The sequence below is a fragment of the Mus pahari genome, chromosome X, assembly GCF_900095145.1.
Source record: "Mus pahari chromosome X, PAHARI_EIJ_v1.1, whole genome shotgun sequence".
NCBI classification, from domain to species: domain Eukaryota; kingdom Metazoa; phylum Chordata; class Mammalia; order Rodentia; family Muridae; genus Mus; species Mus pahari.
In genome coordinates this window covers 71022150-71038867 of record NC_034613.1, presented here as the reverse complement: position 1 = coordinate 71038867, position 16718 = coordinate 71022150, and the positions used below count along the sequence as shown (strand labels likewise).

Genomic DNA, 16718 nt, shown 5'->3' with positions numbered 1-16718 from the left:
TTCATAGCAGCCTTATTTATAATAGCCAGAAGCTGGAAAGAACCCAGATGTCCCTCAATAGAGGAATGAATACAGAAAATGTGGTACATTTACACAGTGGAGTACTACTCAGCTATTAAAAACAATGAATTTATGAAATTCTTGGGCAAATGAATGCATCTGGAGGATATCATCCTTAGTGAGGTAACCCAATCACAAAAGACTTTTTCTTTTTTTATGAGACTGTTCATCTATATCTTTGTCCTTTGATGTCTACAATTCTCTATATACATAGGATAATATAACTTGAAACATGTATACAATTTGTAATGATCAACCTGTTTCATTGACATTACACCAAAACTGTTTTCACAAGAGAACTTCTGTCACTCCTTTCTAACTAGTCTTAATTCTTTAAAAATGGAAGCCTTCTTTCCCTCAGGCTCTTTAGGAGGCTTCCTTTTTTTCTTAAGGGTATCACCCACATCAGGCATACCCAAATTGGAATCTAGCTCAAGGGCAGGCCCCAAGGTCTGACACTATTACTGATGCTGTGGTGTGCTTAGGAACAAGAGCCTAGCATGACTGCCCTCCGAAAGACCCAACAAGCAATGAAAGAGTCAGAGGCAAATATTTGCATCCAACCAACAGACAAAAGCTGCTGACCTCTGTGGTTGAATTAGGGAAAAGCTGGAAGAATCTGAGGAGGCGGGCGACCCCATAGGAAGACCAGCCATCTCAACCCAAACCCTTGAGATTGATCAGACACTGAGCCACCTACAAGGCAGCATATACCAGATAATATGAGGCCCCTAATACATGTAGAGCAGTGGACTGCTGGGTCTTGACTCAGTGAGAGAAGATGCACCTAACCCTCAAGAGACTTGAGGCCCCAGGGAGTGGGGAAGTCTGGTGGGATGAAAACATCCTCTTAGAGAGGGAGGAGGAGGAGTGAGGAGGTATGAAATATGGGACAGTCAGAGGAAGACCAGGAGGGTGTTAAAGACTGGACTGTAAGGAAAGATTAAAGAACAAAAGGAGTAGAAAGGGGGAAAAGCCTCTGCTGCTTTATATATTTAGAGTATTTTTAAGTTTCTTATTCCAGAAAGTATATTTATAACTGTAATTTGTAGATACATGTTTGAAAATCTATCCCCTGTCTGTTTGAAACATTAATAAATTTCCATAATGCCAGTAGATATCCTAAATAAACCATGTATATCCATCTTGCAAATATCCTGAGAATTACTAATCATACTTAAATATTTATAAATTTATTTTCAGTTAGTTTGATTTAATATTTTACTGTTATTTTTGTGTTATTATTTAACATTACACTTGAATTTAACTTAGTTAAAATAACTTAATCTTTATAAATACATGTTCTAAACTTTATATGCCCCATACAGGGGAACACGGGGCCAAGAAGTGGTAGTGAGTAGGCAGGGTAGCAGGGCAGGGGGATGATATAGGGGACATTCAGGATAGTATTTGAAATGTAAATGAAGAAAATATCTAATAAAATAGTTTTTAAAAAGACAGTTAGAATGGAATAATAACATTGTATATATATATATATATATAATGAAAAGAATAAAAATATATTTATATGTTAAAAATAAATGTTCTAGTTTCTGTTTTTTTTTAAAGTTCTGTAATGGAATTTTATTAACTATTAACTCAGTGAGAAAAAATTTTAGAACATCAGAGCAAAGTCAAAAGCATCTATGTCGCCTACATGTTCAAGTGTAGTTTGGAATGATTTGTTTTTAAATATCATAATGAAACTCAAAAGCCTTTTATGATAGAAAGAAAGAACATTTCTTTATTATTGCAAAAGGTTTGCAAAAGGAGAAAGGTACATTAAAGGGGTAGTTTATATTTATTAGCAGCACAATACAATCAACTAAACCCTTGCACTTAAAAAGTCTCTTCCAAGAGGCCCCTTGGTCTTGCAAACTTTATATGACCCAGCACAGAGGAATACCAGGGCCAAGAAGTGGGAGTGGGTGTGCAGGGGACTAGAGGCGGGAGGAAGGTATAGGGAACTTTCGGGATAGCATTTGAATTGTAAATAAAGAAAATATCTAATAAAAAATAATTATAAGAAAAAAGACTCTTCCAGACTTTGCAGGTCCATCTGGCATAAAGCCAGCACAGGTGAGCTGTGTTCTGCCCCCTAAACTCCATCATCAGGCAACAGTTCTGCCTCCATTCCATAGGAGACCTGTAGGACCAGAGAAACATTCAGTTCTACCTGGGGCACAAGAACAGCATGCTCTTCCCTGAGCTCCATTGTCAGGTCCAAGGCTCTGCTTGTCTGACCTAGGCATCTTATTGGCACTAGGAACATCCAGACAACACCAGAGAGAAACAAATGGCTAAAGTCCTGTGGAAGAATAAAACCAACAATAGCCAGGTCAATACAGCACCACAAGAGCCAAGCTATTTCACTAAAGAAAGCCCTAGATAAATTAAGACAGGTGAATCACAAGAAGATGACCTTAAATCCAATCTTATAAAGTTGATAGAGGACTTTAAAGAAGAAATGGATAAGTTGCTGAAAGAAATTTGGGAATATATAATCAAACAGGTATAGGAACTGAATAAAACTATCCAAGATCTAAAAATGGAAATAAAAGTGATAAAACACAAACTGAGGGAACCCTATAGGTGGAAAATCTAGGGAAGAGAACAGGATCTACAGACTCAAGTATCACCAACAGAATACAAGAGAGAGAAGAGAGATATCAGGCATAGAAGATATGATTGAAAATATAGATACATCAATCAAAGAAAAATGTTAAATCTAAAATGCTCCTGACACAAAATATCCAAGAAGTCTAGAATACTATGAAAAGACCTAATCTAAGAATAATAAGGATAAAAGGAGAAGACTACAAGGTCCAAGGCCTAGAAAATATTTTCAACAAAATCACAGAAGACTTCTCTAACCTGAAGAAAGAGAAGCTTATAAACATATAAGAAATTTACAGAACACCAAATAGATTGGACCAGAAAAGAAAATCTTCCCACTATATAATAATCAGAACACAAAATGTACAGAACAAAGAAAATATACTAAAACCTGCCACAGAAAAAGGCTATGTAACATATAAAGGCAAAACTGTCAGAATTACATCCAACTTCTCAACAGAGACTCTAAAAGACAGTAGGGGTCTTGGCAGCTATCTTACAGACAATAGGAGACCAGAAATGTCAGCACAGACTGATATACTCAGAAGAACTTTCAGTCATCATAGATTAAGAAAATGAGATATTCCATGACAAAACCAAACTTAAACAATATTTTTTCATTAATCCTTTCCTACAGAAGATATTATAAAAGAAACTCCATTACAACGAGGGTAACTAAACCCAAGAAACCAGAAGAAATAAATAATTTTACACCAGCTAAAGCAAAAGGAGAAACACACACACACACACACACACACACACACACACACATGACTATTACCAACATCAAAATAAGAGTGATTAGCAATCAGTAATAATTAATATGTCTCAACATCAGTGATCCAATTCCTCAAAAAAGAGACACAGCCTAATAGTAGATGCATTGTCAAGATCTATCATTCTGCTGCATACAAGAAACACAACACAGCAACAAAGATAGACACAACCTTAGGGTAAAGGGATAGAAAAATAGTTTTCCAAGTAAATGGACACAAGACACATGCTGGAGTAGTCATTCTAGTGTCTAATAAAGTAGACTTCAACCAAAAGTAATAAAGAGAATGGGAATGATACTCCATATTCATGAAATAAAACATCAACCAAGATGATGTCTCAATTCAGAACATATATGCCCCAAGGGCAAGGGTACACATATAGTATTACTAAAAGCTTAAATCAAATACCAAATCCCACATATTATTAGTGGGAGACTTTAACATCCTGCTCTTACCAATTCACAAGTTATCAAGATAAGAACTAAATAAATAATGAAACTATGAGATGTTATGTATCAAATGAATCTAACATATATATATATATATATATATATATATATATATATATATATATACAAGATATTTGTCCAAAGATGAAAGAATATACTTTCTTCTCAGCACATGATGGAAGCTTCTGCTAAATTGATCATATATTCAGTCACAAAGCAAGCCTCAATAGATACTTGCATTTTATCAGATTAATGTGGTTTAAATCTGGATTTCAACAACAGAAATAACAGAAAGCCTACTAACTCATAGAAAATGAACAACTCTCTACTCAATAACCACTGGGTCAGAGAGGAGATAAAGAAATGAAGATTTTCTAGAATTCAATGAAAATGAAAGCACATTACCAAACTTAGACGCAATGAAAGCAGTGCTAAAAGGAAAATTCACACTGTGAAAGCAGGGCTGAGAGGAATGTTCATAGCACTAAGTACCTTCATAAAAAATTGGATAGATCTCATACTAGCAACTTAAAAGCACACAGAAAAGCTCTATAACAAAAAGAAGCAAACACATCCAGGAAGACTAGATAGCAAGGAATAATCAAACTCAGGGCTGGAATCAATAGTGTAGAAACAAAGAGAACAATAAAAAGAATCAAGAAAACCAAGAGCTGCTTTTTTGAGAAAATCAGCAATGTAGACAAGCCCTTAGGCAAACTAACTGAAAGGCAGAGAGATAGTACCCATGTTAACAAAATCAGAAAGAAAAAGAGGAACATAACAACACTAAGGGAAACCAAAGAATCATTAGATCTTATTCCCAAAGCTTTTACTCCACAAAATTGGGAAATCAAAATGAAATGGATGATTTTCTTGATAGATTATACTTACAAAAGGTAAATAAATATTAAGCAACCTATTTCAATAGTCCTATAACCTGTAAAGAAATAGAAGTAGTTAGCAAAGTCTCCCAACTTAAAAAAAAATCCCATGTGCAGAATTCTAACAAGACTTTCAAAGAAGAGCTAATGCCAATTCTTCTCAAATTACTCTACAAAATAGAAACAGAAAGAACACTGATGTATTCATTCTATAAAGCCACAGTCATCCTGACACCTGAATCACACAAAGGATCAACAAAGAAAGAGAATTTCAAACCAATTTCCCTTTTGAACATTGATGAAAATACTCAATAAAATACACACAAGCTGAATCCGAGAACATATTTAAAAACTATCAACCAGAGTAGGCTTCATCCCAGAGATGCAGGGATGCTTCAACATACAAATATCCATCAATGTAATTCACTGTATAAACAAAATGTCAGTAAAATTCACATTAGATGCTTCAAAAGCCTTTAGGCAAAATGTAACACCTCTTCAAGGTAAAAGCCTTGGAGAGATCAATGATTCAATGCACATACCTAACATAATAAGGTAATATACACCAAGTGAATAGCCAACATCTAATTAAATGCAGAGGAACTTCAAGCAATTCAACAAAATCAGGGACATGGCAAGCTGTGCACTTTCTTTGGGTCACTTCATTATAGAACGTGTAGTCTTAGCTAGAATAATAAGACAACTGTTCTGGCTAGTTTTGTGTCAAGTTAACACAGCTGGAGTTATCACAGAGAAAGGAGCTTCAGTTGGGGAAATGCCTCCATGAGATCCAGCTGTAAGGCATCTTCTCAATCAGTGATTAAGGGGTGGGTGTCTCCTTGTGAGTGGTGCCATCTCTCGGCTGGTAGTCTTGGGTTCTATAAGAGAGCAGGCTGAGCAAGCCAAGGGAAGCAAGCCAGTAAGGAACATCCCTCCATGGCTTCTGCATCAGCTCCTGCTTTCTCACCTGCTTTTGTTCCAGTCCTGACTTCCTTGGTGATGAACAGCAGTATGGAAGTGTAAGCTGAATAAACCCTTTCCTCCCCAACTGCTTCTTGGTCATGATGTTTGTGCAGGAATAGAAACCCTGAGTAAGACAGTCTCATTTATTAATTGTTGGAATTAGTGCCTCTACTAAACGTGTTCCACTCAGAAAGTCTTTTCCTCTGCCAATCAGTTCAAGGCTATTCTTTATTTTCTCTTCTATCAATTTCAGTGTATTTGGTTTTATGTTAATGTATCTTAGATTTTTTATACTAAGTAAATAAAAATGAAATATGACTATTTCATCAATAATAAAGACCCTCATATTTTCTAAAGGCTGATATAGATAATATAATTGGCAGAGTATACTGTAATGAGGTCCTAACAAAAATCAAACAAATGTGGTTTAGAAACTTAATTCCCAACACTTTATCATATGTTCTGAATCAAACACAATGTAAGACTTGCAGATTTAAATATCAAAAAATAACCCATAAGAAAAATAATATCCACATTTCAAAATATAGTTCTAGAATAAATTTCAAGAATTCAATCAATACTTCATTTTAAAATAAATATTCTTACCTTAGAAAATTGTGCATTTATCCATTTTGTGAATGTTTTCTTTTGAACATCTTCTCTTTCATCTATATTATAAAATAAAAAATAAAAGTTATAACTAGGCTTAGATTTTATAACCAAAATAACTTTCAAATATTATTTTAAATTTAGTTTTAAAATCATTGCTAAATGAAATTGAACCTGAGTAAAGTTGGTATTGAGCATTCAATAAAAAAGAATATCTAAATAAATAGATATATTCAGGTCAATACTCATTCAAAAATAATAACACTACTGAAATCAGTTTCACTGAGTATATGAAATAATATTTATCCCTTGGTAAGTATTAATCACCCTGGTATAATTTAAGGAAACAATAGGTTATTGATTATTTAGCAAATATAATCCTAGGCCTTTCCTTCTTTTCCTTTCTCTTCCTCATTTACAACAAAATTGTTATTTATTACTTTACAACTACTATATTCTCTAGTTTGAGTCTGACCTTCATAGATGAAAGTTTCTGTAACAACCAAGAGTATGGCTTAGTTACTGTAGTTGTTTGAATAAGTTTGACCCTCATAGATTCATGTGTTTGAATGTTTGGCTCACAGAGAGTGACTATGAGGCAGGTCCTGATTAGAATAGGTGTGGTCTTGTTGGAGGAAATGCTTCACTGCATGGGCTTTGAGTGCTCCTAGTGCTTAAGCTATGTCCAGCATGAAAGAGCCAATCTCTCTGGGCTGCCTTCAGATCAAGATGTAGGATTCTCAGGCCCTTATCCAGTGCCATGTGTGCCAGCACACTGCCATGCTTCCTGACATGATCATAATGGACTGAACCTCTGAACGTGTAAGCCAGCCCTAATTAAATATTGTTCCTTATAAGAGTTGCCTTAGTCACAGTGTTTCTTCACAGAATGAAACCCTAAGACTGTTATCTTCGTATTTTATTTTTTATCCAGATTATGAACTCAAGAAAACACTACACTTCAAATTATTCTGCAAAATAGAAACAGAAAGAACACTACATAATTGATTCTATGAAGCCACAGTTATGCTGTGTATTCTTCCTTGGAGATGGAATGGTTTCTGTTTAATCAGGAGCTTGTCACAATTTCCTGTCATAGAGGACATCATAAGAGATTTTTTGTACTTGTATCAATGTTTAATGTTCCAAATAGAGTTTAAAAACTGGTTAAGTGCATGTTACTTTTAGCTTCAGAAGATAACATGTATATTAAAGAGGCATTTAACTAATATAAATTATTTTGATGAATTAAAAAAAGTCAACACCGAGGTGCATATTTTAAAATAAATTTTATTAAATAAGAAAAAAAGAAAAACAGAAAATATAAATCAGTTAAGGGAGGGCCAATCCCCAAAAGTCTAAAATTTTCATGCCTTTTTCTGTTTAAATTCAGGAGACTGTAAGTGCAAATGACATGTCTTGGCTTACAAATATGAACTCGAAGGGAGCAATCGCCACGGATTTATGCCAAAAGATTAGGTTGAGAAATTATTAAGAAATAGCTTTATAAAAGCCACCATCATATAATTACTTGTTTTCCTAAGCTGAAAATTACTTGAGTCAAATTGACAGAAAAAGTCTATCTTCAGTATTAAAATATTTTCTTTAAATCTGGTATTAGTTAATATTTAACACACCAATGAATCTATAAATATATCAAGCATTGATATTTCAAATATTATTTACTTAGGTAAAAAAGACTGTTATGAAAATGCCTCAAAAACATTTCTTATATAATTTTCACTGGCAATGGTCATATTTTCTCTTAATAACATGAAATAATGCAGAATTGCTTTTCCACAAAAAATACATACATACACTAAAAGATGGCTAATTTTAAATCAAAAAGAATCTACAAGATCAGTTTTTTAGTAATGTTCAAAAGAGCAGATCACTGCTATCCTTTATGGGAAATTTTATTCTCCTTCATAAAATAACTTCTTTTTATTTAATTATGTTATTCCCACAGGCTACTATACATATGGTCAATTTCAACATTATCCATATGGTATCACACAAATCATAAATAAATAATGGGGAAGCCTTTCTTTTGTTGACAAATTTGAATAAACAAAAGTAGACTAATACTTTTCAAGCCTAACAGTTCCGATCTATCACCATAAATTCCATAACATTATTTTTAACTTAATAAAAGAAGAAATAGAATATTTTCAATGGAACATTTTAACTGGCTTGGCACAAAGGTCAAGACAAATATTTCTCAGGGGTATATATGGTTATTCCTGAAAGTAAATGAACTTATTTGCAATTCCAATTCCCTTTTACATTCAAATCCATGAATATTCTCTGTCAAATACTAGAGAGAAAATAAGTCTGTTATGCATTAAATATATTCTGCTCACAACAAAACTCATTATGTTTTGTGTGGCTACATTTATGTTGTTATGTTTGGAACTGGTGTTTAATGGGAGGTGCTTGAGGCAGAGTGCAGAAATTGCCCTAATTCATTAATGCTATAGGAGTGTGTTCTTGCTCTCACAGGACCAGGGTAACAACTGAAGATAGTCATTAAGAAATGGTAATAAAAGTGAATGAATGAATGAGTGAATGAATGGGAAAAGAAAGAACAAATTATGAGCATAACTTTTCTTGGGAAGATGTAAAGAAACCCTTATTCACTCTAGAAAAAGATACAGTACTGATAGATCAAAGAAGAGGTTTTCTCCTATAGAGTTGGGTAATCAATAAGTTTACTGGGGCTAATTACGTGAACATTAGAGATTTAAAGGCAGCTGTCCCAGCAGGAAGTTGTCTAAACAATTTATGGCAGCTTTCTCACTAAAAGTCCCAACTGCATTGTAATAAACTGTGCTACTGAAGAATCCCTAGCACGATTTATGGGTAACCACACTACAGAAGAATTCCCATAAACAATCTCTTTACCTCTTTTGTAACCTCTAGAAGTGAGAAGAGACTAATAGATCTAGTGAAAAGGGTTCAAAAGCCCAGTAAGCATTTGTGCCCTGTCTATGAGGGAATACTACTATGCTATTAATACTTCATGACACTGAGGACGAACATTGATTTACTGGGCAATGGTTATGTCCAAATCAGAAGAAACAGATATACAACAGTGATATAGAAAGGTTCTGAATGCAATCTCTGAAAGTGCCTTCAAGCCCTTTGCGTCTTGGCAGTGGGTCCCTCACAAGAAGCTGAACAAGTTCTGGCAACGTGATGGTAGACCTTCAGAAGCATGAGTTAAAATAAAATGTCCTTTTGTATAAAAAAGTCTAATCCCAGAAATTTTGTTATGGCAATAGAAATATGTACCTAAACAGAGTATTTGAAAGTACACAAGCACACACAAAGATGTTTTTAAAACAGCAAATAACCTTCAAAATAAGCCATTTGAAGACGGTTTTTCCAAAGGCTTTTAGGTGAAAAAGAGTTCTGATTTATTTTCAATTAGTTTCAAATCTCAATATACAAAGCACTGAAGGCAGCATAGAAACCTTGACATTATGTGCAAAATACTATGTATCTACTATATAAATAACACTAAATGTGAGGTTCAACACAGAAGCATCTTCAATAAATGGCCTGTTTCAATTATCATTTTTCATACCAGAAAAATAAATCTGCAATGAATTGCTTTCTAATGTTTTCCTTTGGCATAGTAGCACTTTAAATGTGATATGTGATAAATATTATTATGATTCATTTTATTATAGCTACAAAATCCAGAATGATTATTAGTGTCTTATTGCACAATAATTGTTTTTATAACATTTAAATCAATTCATATGCTATTTGCTGTTTTTAACACTAGAAGATAAACTCTAAATGAAAGAAACTAATATTATGAAAACTAAGTTAGAGAATGATCATTTGAATCAAGGTAGATAGTGCTAATTTTCACTAGATATCCCTTTATATCTTAACATATTTGCAAATTGTGCTATGAACAAATCAAAGTAATAAAGGTTGAACATATGCACACAAATTCAAGGCAATCACAGGCTTAAATGCTCTATTTTAGCAACCCAGATTTCTATGCACATCATAACATATATGGAAGCTTACTAAAATTTTATAATGTACAATGTAAATGTCTCTGGAAATTTATCAAAATTTCACACAGTACCTCTCATGATGTTGGATGATTTCTTTGCTATACCAGGCCACCCACTTTTACTAATTGATAGTATGCTTCATTTGTTTAAAAAAGTAACACAATAAAATATTTTTATGAAATTAAATTTATTTTCATTGCCTAATTAAAACTATATTAATGTGTCACCATTATGTATTTTAACACATGTATACTTTGGGTGATATCTCAATAAAGATGACCATAACTACTGATTCAAATATTTGTCATTTCTTCATAGCAAAAACTTTCTGGGGATGTTAGGTTGTTCAGAATTTAAAGAGCTTGGCATACAATCATCACAACTGAGGAACAGAATTCAGAACCCACTCAAATGCCAAGTATACATGATGGCTTATCTGCTATTCCAGTGCTGGGTGGTAGAGAAAGTGAATTCCTAGAGGAACCTGCATTTTTAGACAAGCCATGTAGGTGAGCTACGGTTTCAACCTTACTTGAATGACAAAGATAGAGAATGCTTGAAGAAATCTCTAGATTTCAACTTCTGGACTCCATGTGAACATGCATATTCATACAAATATGTCCCCACATGCAAAGATATAAAACAGAAACTTCCACAATATTTCCTTCTAGCTTTCAGAATTGTAAAGTAATGATAGACATCCTTATATAGAACAGTGATTTAGGTCAGTATGCTCATATTGACCTATAGCTTATTACCTAATAAGGAAGGTTCCTTGCCTCTGTTTCATCCCATAATCTTCCTATTCGGGTAGCCACTATTTTATTATTATGTCATTTATTAAACATGAAAATATTATTTTCCTACTCACCATGCTCAATTTTCTAATACTAGAGGTTATGGAGTAAAGGATGTAGGAATTTATATTCTTCTTTTCTTTCACAGATACAAAGCTGTTCTGGATCTTGCTATGTAGATTACAAAATACATTTTTGGTATTTAAGCTTCTATCTCCTGAGTGTTGGAATTATAGTCATGATGTCAATACCAAAAATCGTCTGCCCCATATAGGGGAATGCCAGGGCCAAGAAGTGGGAATGGGTGGGTAGGGGAGCAGGGGAGGGNGAGGGTATAGGGGACATTTGGGATAGCATTTGAAATGTAAATGAAGAAAATATCTAATAAAATTATTAAAATGAAAAAACTCTGAATGGCAGCATTATAAACTCAATGGAAGATATTGTTTATTTTAAGTGATTAATACAGGATAAATAAAAGAATATGTCTAATCTTTGCATTTATGTGAAGTGCTTTGACTAATAATGAAGTAGAACAAGTTTTATTCAATCATACATACACATTTATTCTGCTTCTTTCCACTTTGTCCAAAATACTTATATCATCCATTTATGTATTTGTATAAAGTTAAATAGTTTAGAATCAATTAGACTGAGAGAACACATGAGAGTACTTAAGAAATTAATTTATCAATGCCATTTGATTGATAAAAATAATCTTTTCTATTGCAATTACTACACAGAAACATGTTTCCAGTTTCATGCAATTGATAGACTTCTCTTCAGATTATGAGAACAATGAAATGTAAGCTAACACTGGCTAGCACACATTAAGCTACTAAATCTTAGTTAATGAAAGAAGATTTTTTTAAAGTCATTATCTTAGTTAGGGTTAGTATTGCTGTGATAACCATCATGACCAAAAGCAAGTAGAGCAGAAAAGGATTTATTTGGCTTATGCTTCAACATCACTGTTCATCGCTGAAGGAAGTCAGGACAGTAACTCAAGCAGTACAGACATCTGGAAGTAGGAGCTGATTTAGAAGCCATGCAAGGGTGCTACTTATTGGCTTACTACTTATGGCTTGCTTAGCCTGCTTTATTTTTTTTTTATTTTTTTTTATTTTTATAGAACCCAAGACTGCAATGGGCTGAGCCCAAAAAGGCAATCACTTATAGGATGAAACAGCAACCAACAGATTGGGAAAAGATCTCTACCCATCCTACATCCAAGAGGGCTAATATCCAATGCATACAAAGAACTCAAGAAGTTAGACTGCAGAGAATCAAATAACCCTACTAAAATTGGGGTACAGAGCTAAACAAAGAATTCTCAACTGAGGAATACTGAATGGCTGAGAAGCACCTAAAAAAAAAAAAATGCTCGACATCCTTAGTAATCAGGGAAATGCAAATCAAAACAACCCTGAGATTCTCCTTCACACCAGTCAGAATGCCAAAGATGAAAAACTCAGATGGAAGCAGATGCTGGCAAGGATGTGCAGAAAGAGGAATACTCCTCCATTGNTGGTGGGATTGCAAGCTGGTACAACCACTCTGGAAATCAGTCTGGCGGTTCCTCAGAAAATTTAACATAGTATTAACTGAGGACCCAGCCACACCACTCCTGGGCATATACCCAGATGTTCCAACTGGTAATAAGGACACATGCTCCACTATGTTCATAGCAGCCGTATTTATAATAGCCAGAAGCTGGAAAGAACCCAGATGTCCCTCAATAGAGATTGGATACAGAAAATGTGGTACATTTACANAATGGAGTACTACTCAGCTATTAAAAACAATGAATTTATGAAATTCTTAGGCAAATGGATGGATCTGGAGGATATCATCCTGAGTGAGGTAACCCAATCACAAAAGCACACACATGTATGCTCTCACTGAGAAGTGGAAATTAGCCCAAAAGATCAGAAGACGCAACATAAAATTCACAGACCACATGAATCTCAAGAAGAAGGAAAACCAAAGTGTGGGTGCTTTGGGCCTTCTTACAAAAGGGAACAAAATACTCATGGAAGCAAATACAGAGACAAAGTGTGGAACAGAAACTGAAGGAAAGGCATCCAAAAACTGCCCCACCTGGGGATCCATCCTATATATAGTCACCAAACCCAGATACTGTGGATGCTAAGAAGTACATTCTGACAAGAGCCTGATACAGCTATCTCCTCAGAGGCTCTTCCAGACCCTAACAAATACAGAGGCAGATGGTCTCAGCCAACCATTGGACTGAGCATGGGGTCCCCAATTTGTTCCCCAATGGAGGAGTTAGAAAAGGGACTGAAGGAGCTGAAGGGATTTGCAACCCCTAGAAAGAACAATAATATCAACCAACCAGACCCCCCAGGGATTAAACCACCAACCAAGGAGTACACCTGGAATGACCCATGACTCCAGTAGCATATGTAGCAGAGGATGGCCTTGTTGGGCATCAATCGGAGGAGAGGCCTTGGTCCTGTGAAGGCCTGATGCCCCAGTGTAGGGGAATTCGAGGGCAGGCAGAAGGGAGTGGGTGGGTGGGGGAACACCCATAGAGAAACAGGTGTAGGGGGTGGGATAGGGGTTTTCGGGGGGGGAGGCTGAGAAAAGGGATAACATTTGAAATGCAAATAAAGAAAATATCCAATAAGAAGAAAAAGAAAAAAAAAAGAAAATGTTCTATAGGCTTACTTATAACTCAAACTTATGGGGACACTTTCCCAATCTAGGTTTCTTACACTCAGATAACTACAACTTGTATCAAGCTGATATAAAACTAGGCAGCACAGTGGTCATATCCCATTTTCATTTATAATATTATGTTATTATTATGCTAAAACTTTATACTTTTATAAGTTTGACTCTATACTTTCTAGCATTTTATTGTATGCCTGCAATTACTCTAAGATTTGCACACTTGTATACCATGAGTATGAGACTCATTATGTATAATATTTTTCTGTTTCAACAGGATGAGTATTACTATAGATACACTATCTTAAATAAAACTATGAATTATCAGCAAAGCAAGTGAAAACCCCATAATGGAAAATGTGTAATTGATAAGTGATTGTACATTCATTGTTCAGTCATTTCAACTAGAAAATATTTTCTCTTAAGAGTTTTATAACTAACTTCTTTTTACTCATTAAAATATTCCTAAGCATATTAATATAACAGGCAATGAAGAAAATCTCTCCTAGAAAAATGTTCCTGAAAACTATTCCCTGGGGAGGTCAAGGAGTGAAGGACTGTTACTCCATAAATTGCTAAAAGTGATCAATATTTTATTTTTTTTCTCTCCATGGAAAATTTCACGTAAAATTATCTTTCTACCATGACATAAAACATGGACTTCTTCTCACAATTAACCATCTCTGGTAGTCATTTTTATTTAAAGTATCTAGCATTTTATATCTTCTTAGATTATTAGTACATCAACCTTTCACCTGTTATTAACTTTTATATTTTTGAAACCCTCAGGAATATGAATATGGGATGTTTTCAATTGTGATATTCATGATTCACAAGAGATTTTACCGCAGAGAGTGTTAGTAGGAGGCAAACTGAGAAAGTATTAAGTGTGGAGACTTAGCTTTCATTCCCACTGAAAGATATACTAGAACTGTGCCCTTAAAATAACTCGTCTTTCTAGTTTTTCTATGAGATGAGAATATTAATTACTCTGTATATCCTATAACCACTGTTATAATGAAACTATACATTGAGTTATTTCTAGGACTGTTATATACATACATATATACAAATACACACATACAACACATATATGTCTGTGTGTGTGTGTGTGTGTGTGTGTGTGTGTGTGTGTGTGTGTGTGTGTGTGTGTATGGCCATCACTACATGGTTAGTCTTCATCTAATTTCACAGCCTTGAAGACATATAAACAAAGCATTTTCAAAAGTAAGGATATGTATTTCCAGAAAGTCATCCCAGGATCATAGATAAATGGATATACAGCTACTTGGGTGTTAAGTGAGTCATTTTAGTGTACATGATAGTCAATTTGAGTTTAACAAAATATGTAAAAACAAGAAAAAATGTTGGGGAGGAAAAGATGAGTTTTGATGAATAGGAAGCAAGTAACAGAACACTGAGAAATAAAGAATGCATTCACTTCATTCTATGTGATTTATTTGTTGACTAACTCTAACATTCAAACAAGGAATTTGAACAGACTGTTACAAAGGGGTTTGATAAAGTGATAAAGAAGGATCTCTATATGGCTTGGCCTCTTGTCTACTACCAGAAAAAGTAATTTAAGTGTTAGTCATTTGAGAATTTCTCCATAGGCTTATAGATTTGAATGCTTCATCAGGTAGTAGCATTATTTGAAAGAATTAGGAGGTATGGCCTTGTTGGAGGAAATGTGTTAGTAGGAGTGTAGTTTTAGACTTCAAAAGTCAAAGCCAGTCCCAGTGGCTCTGTCTTCCTTCTGCCTGGGCATCCAGATTCAGAACTTCAGCTACATCTCCAGCAGCATGTCTGCCTGCATGTCATCATGCTCCCAGCTATGATGATAATGAACTAAATCTCTAAGCAAGCCACAATTAAATGGTTTTCTTTACAAAAGTTGCTGTGGCTATTGTGTCCTCACAGCAATAGAAGTTGATACCAGGAAGTGGAGTACTTCTGTGACAGGCCTGATAACTAGGCTTGTTGCTGGAATGGAGACTTTGGGATTTTGGATTATAAAAGCACATTGATGCATTAAGTAGGGCTTCTTAATGGGTCACACTAGTAAGAACATTAAAGACAGTGGTGTTGAGAGCAATGTATATTATGATGGCCTGGCTCAAATTGTTTTTCAGAAGAAATATATTACTAGGTCACCTATAGAACTTTATTGTGATAGTTGAGGAAAAATAAAAAAATTGACTACTTTCTGCCCTTGTTGAAAAACAATCTGCGTGAGGGTAAATTAAAGAAATTTGGGTTAATGGCACTGGCAAAGGAACTTGCAGGACAGCCTGGTATTGGCTGACTCATGTAGTTATTAAGAGCCACTCATATGCAGGTCTACAATGCAAAGGAGTAAACCAAGCAAGGGAAAATACAAATTGTAGTTTAAGAAGAAAAGAAACACTGGGAAGTGTAATGAATTTAAATCCAGTGCTTGAGGAGATTAAAATTTTAAAGAAAAGCCTGATGCTGAATTGACTAAAGAACATAGTAACCCCAGGGCAAGATCCCACCCAGCTACATTCCTAACTTGTGGAAAAGAATTAACAAAAACTTAAGCAGTGAAGGAAACTATCAAAAACAAAATGTGGATGAAAATATAATTGTATGAGGAGGCCAAGTTCCAGCCCCAGAAAGCAACAGAACTTGTCAGCTCTGGCCAGGTGGTTCTGGCTTTAAAGTCAGAATAAAAAAAAAAATGAATGTGGCCCGGCATGGTGGTGCACACCTTTAATCCCAACACTTGGGAGGCAGAGGCAGGCGGATTTCTGAGTTTGAGGCCAGCCTGGTCTACAGAGTGAGTTCCAGGACAGCCAGGGCTATACAGAAG

The 16718-nt window shown here is 34.8% G+C and overlaps 1 protein-coding gene across 8 annotated transcripts in view; it reads right to left on the bottom strand.

Annotated features, from left to right (window-relative positions):
* Dmd (dystrophin) overlaps window positions 1-16718 on the bottom strand; it is a 2621826-nt gene that overhangs the window by 1865943 nt on the left and 739165 nt on the right. For all 8 annotated transcript variants that reach the window (XM_029534042.1, XM_029534043.1, XM_029534037.1 and 5 more), the window contains exon 2: window positions 6352-6413. In XM_029534042.1, coding sequence (XP_029389902.1) covers window positions 6352-6413 — 62 coding nt within the window. The remainder of the gene's footprint in view (window positions 1-6351; window positions 6414-16718) is intronic.